The sequence below is a fragment of the Orycteropus afer genome, unplaced genomic scaffold, assembly GCF_000298275.1.
Source record: "Orycteropus afer afer isolate SDZICR_OR568_19922 unplaced genomic scaffold, OryAfe1.0 scaffold00026, whole genome shotgun sequence".
NCBI lineage: Eukaryota > Metazoa > Chordata > Mammalia > Tubulidentata > Orycteropodidae > Orycteropus > Orycteropus afer.
In genome coordinates, this window is record NW_006921613.1 from 17001244 (window position 1) to 17004945 (window position 3702).

The following is a 3702-nucleotide window of genomic DNA, read 5'->3' on the forward strand; positions in this document are numbered from 1 at the left end:
TTTGTACTGTGGAAAGGCTCCTATTCTGTAGACAATAGAAAACCATGCATGTGCTCCAACCCAGACCAAAATCAGAAGGCCATCTTTACCCTACAGGTCTGAAGTCCTGGCAAAAATCTCTGTTCCCTAAGATGAGACAGTGTTCCCTGATGGGGGGTGGTATAGGTAGGAAGTTCCTGAGTTCCTGACAACACTTCCTTCCTGTAGCCTCCTGAACCACAGATCATTGTTGGCATCTGTGCCATGACCAAGAAATCTAAGTCCAAGCCAATGACTCAAATCCTAGAACGACTCTGCCGATTTGACTACCTGACTGTTATCATTCTGGGAGAAGATGTGATTCTCAATGAACCTGTGGAAAACTGGCCATCTTGCCACTGCCTCATCTCTTTCCACTCCAAAGGTTGGGGTCTGGGAGGGAAAATGGGAAGGGATGGTGTTGGAAATGCTGGAGTGGGAAATGAGGTTCTTACTGTTGTGTATCCTTAGTAAAGAGGCCAACAACTCTTCCTAACACACTTGAGAACAGTGCAAAGGCGTTTGCTTTCCCTTCATCTTAGAAGAGTTGCTGGAGGTAGTTTATAGCCCATGTTCTAACCTTAGGACAGCTCTAAGGCTCTTAAGGTCTTTGATGGAATTAGGTCTCTGGAAGACCTTAAAAATAATTTTTCTACTTTTTCCTGATGGATAGCCTAGGCTTTTGGGAACTTAGACAGAAGGATAGTGATGAAGTTGGATGGATGGAGTAGCTCAGTGGCAACTAATAACGATACTATGTTTGATATGTTCTCACTCTCTTTCACTCTTTTTGGCCTCCCTATTTTCTTTCCCCATCCCAGGCTTTCCTCTGGACAAGGCTGTTGCTTACTCTAAGCTTCGGAATCCCTTTCTTATCAATGACTTGGCCATGCAGTATTACATCCAAGATAGGTACATCTTTCTCTTAACCAGTGGGATGGGTGGCCTGGGATCATGCCTCATTCTCTCCCAAATGTCTGTAGGACACTTATTCTGGGAGAAGCAGAGTCAAACAAACTTGCTTAAATTTTGTACCCTACTTTCTTGGGTCTGGACCCTGGTGTCTTTCAACCCCTATATAAATGGAATCTCTAGCCCTTCCCTTTAGTTTTTACCCCCGCCTTCCAGCTAATTTATTTGGGGGTGACAGGAGGGAGGTGTACCGGATTCTGCAGGAGGAGGGTATTGATCTGCCTCGATATGCTGTGCTCAACCGTGACCCTGCCCGGCCGGAGGGTGAGTACCTGGCTTTGTCTACTCCTACCCTGCCTTGCTGTCTAGGCCTTAGCCAGTGCTTCATCCTCTAGACACCTCCTTTGTACCACCTAAGTGGGACTTTGGATACTGGATTATGGGTAGGGTTAGAGTCACGGGTCTTTAGACAGAGCCTTAGAACCAATAATATAAATATTGCTATTCCTATTACCAAGATGAGATAATAGAAGTTTGAGGTTACAGAGATTAAAACCCTGGGGAAATGGAGGTTGGAAGTATTTTCTAACCCTTGGCCCTCGGAATGACCACACACCCACCTTTCAGAATGCAACCTGATAGAAGGTGAAGACCAGGTAGAGGTAAATGGAGCTGTCTTTCCCAAGCCCTTTGTGGAGAAGCCAGTGAGTGCAGAGGACCACAATGTTTACATCTACTACCCCAGTTCAGCTGGAGGAGGAAGTCAGCGCCTCTTCCGTAAGGTGTGGGGGCATGTGAGCCTTTGGGGAATCAAAGAGGTAGAAGAACAAGGATAAAGTTGTAGGGAGGGAAGCTGGAGGATGTGAAGACAAGGTGGAGGGTTGAGGCAACAAGATTTTTTCTCCTTTCTCTTGAAGATTGGCAGCCGAAGCAGCGTTTACTCTCCTGAGAGCAGTGTCCGAAAAACAGGGTCATATATCTATGAAGAGTTTATGCCGACAGATGGCACAGATGTCAAGGTTATGGTGGATATAGGGATTTAAGAGGTTACAAATGGGGATGGGGTGCTTGGGAAGCAGATGGGAGTATATGGAGGAGGTCATAGAAACAACCTGTGAATGAATGGCTTTCATATTCAGATGAAGATAAAGAGTGGGGTGGGGGATGTTGGCATTCACATTATCACTATCAGAGAATGGGCAAGGATCACATAGAAAATGTATAGTAAGTTATTTCTTAACAGAGACTAGATGATAGTGCTGGAGTTCCAAAGAGAAAACCTTATGCTTCAGTAGAGCTCAGTAGGAAAACCATTACTCTTATTCTTAACACTGTTTTGTTTTTTAATTCTGAAACCAGTGTATAGACCTAGTGCTCATATTGTCTTCTCGTATACAGGGTGAACTGTGGGCATACTGAGTGATGCTATGTACCTGCAGGTGTATACAGTGGGGCCAGATTATGCCCATGCTGAAGCCAGAAAATCTCCAGCTTTGGACGGGAAGGTTGAACGAGACAGTGAAGGGAAAGAGATTCGGTATCCAGTCATGCTGACTGCCATGGAAAAGCTGGTGGCCAGGAAAGTCTGTGTAGCTTTTAAGGTACAGGAGAGCCCACGGAGGTTTGTAGAATGAGAGAGAGAGAGACAAGATAGGGGTCTGGATAGTCCAAAGGACCAGTGGACCCTGTGAACCTGAGCCTATATGACCATGAGACCAGAAGGTCTAGATGGTGCCTGGCTACCACTGTCAACTACTTAGAAAGGGATTAGTGCAGGAGATCCTGGATAGAGTGGGAGAACAGTGTGGAACAGATCTCAAAATCAAAAAAGACCAGGTTTACTGATCTTATAGAGCCTGGTGAGAGTCCCGAGACTATGGCCCTTAGTTACCCTTTAGGTCTGGAATTGAACTCATTCCCAAGGCTTCAGACAAACAACAGATAGGCATATAGGGTGAACATTTACATCAGGTAGGTAGATACATTCCTGAGAACGATCAATCATGGGAGAACAGAAGGGCACTCTTTGCACAGGGAGATAGCTTTAGGGAGGGGCACAGGCAGAAATGCATAGGAAAGAAGGACACAGGGAAGAGGTAACTACAGGGAGGAAGTGGGAAGAAAGCTGTTACATTGTGGGGAATTGTAGTCAGTGTCATGAGACAAAATGTATGTGAACTGCTGTATGGAAAATGAATTCGCTCTGTAAACTTTCACCAAAATCACAATAAAAATAAAAGATTATTAAAAAACTAAAAAGAAGGGGGGAGGTCTGGAAAGAGAGGCCCCTCTTGTTCTCATCTTGCCCTTTTTTCCTGCAGCAAACAGTTTGTGGATTTGACCTTCTTCGTGCCAATGGCCATTCCTTTGTGTGTGATGTCAATGGCTTCAGTTTTGTCAAGAACTCAATGAAATACTATGATGACTGTGCCAAGATTCTGGGGTAAGGGATAGAGTGGTCTGGGATGGGGAAAATGGGTTTAGAGAAGAGGGTTAGAAAGTTTTTCCTTTGTTTTAAATATTGTAAAAAACAATTTAAAAGGGAAAGGGCTACCCAGACTCCTTGCCTTCTCAACACTGTATCCCCTGGAAGTAATTACTATTAAGGTTGGACATAACAATATTTCTTTTACTGCCACGTGTTGTTGTTGTTGTTAAGTGCCATCGAGTCGTTTCCGACTCATAGTGACCCCATGCACAGCAGAACGAAACACTGCCCAAGCCCGCGCCAGCCCCACAATCCCTGCTATACTTGAGCCCATCATCGCAGCC

At 45.0% G+C, this 3702-nt stretch overlaps 1 protein-coding gene across 1 annotated transcript in view; it reads left to right on the forward strand.

The window, feature by feature from the left end:
- The first annotated feature begins 243 nt into the window (after window positions 1-243).
- The window catches only part of PPIP5K1 (diphosphoinositol pentakisphosphate kinase 1), a 36651-nt gene continuing 33192 nt past the window's right edge, over window positions 244-3702 (forward strand). Inside the window, exons 1-8 of the mRNA XM_042783676.1 lie at window positions 244-403; window positions 490-528; window positions 840-930; window positions 1169-1254; window positions 1558-1712; window positions 1848-1949; window positions 2370-2531; window positions 3252-3373. Of these exons, the coding sequence (XP_042639610.1) occupies window positions 244-403; window positions 490-528; window positions 840-930; window positions 1169-1254; window positions 1558-1712; window positions 1848-1949; window positions 2370-2531; window positions 3252-3373 (917 nt within the window). The remainder of the gene's footprint in view (window positions 404-489; window positions 529-839; window positions 931-1168; window positions 1255-1557; window positions 1713-1847; window positions 1950-2369; window positions 2532-3251; window positions 3374-3702) is intronic.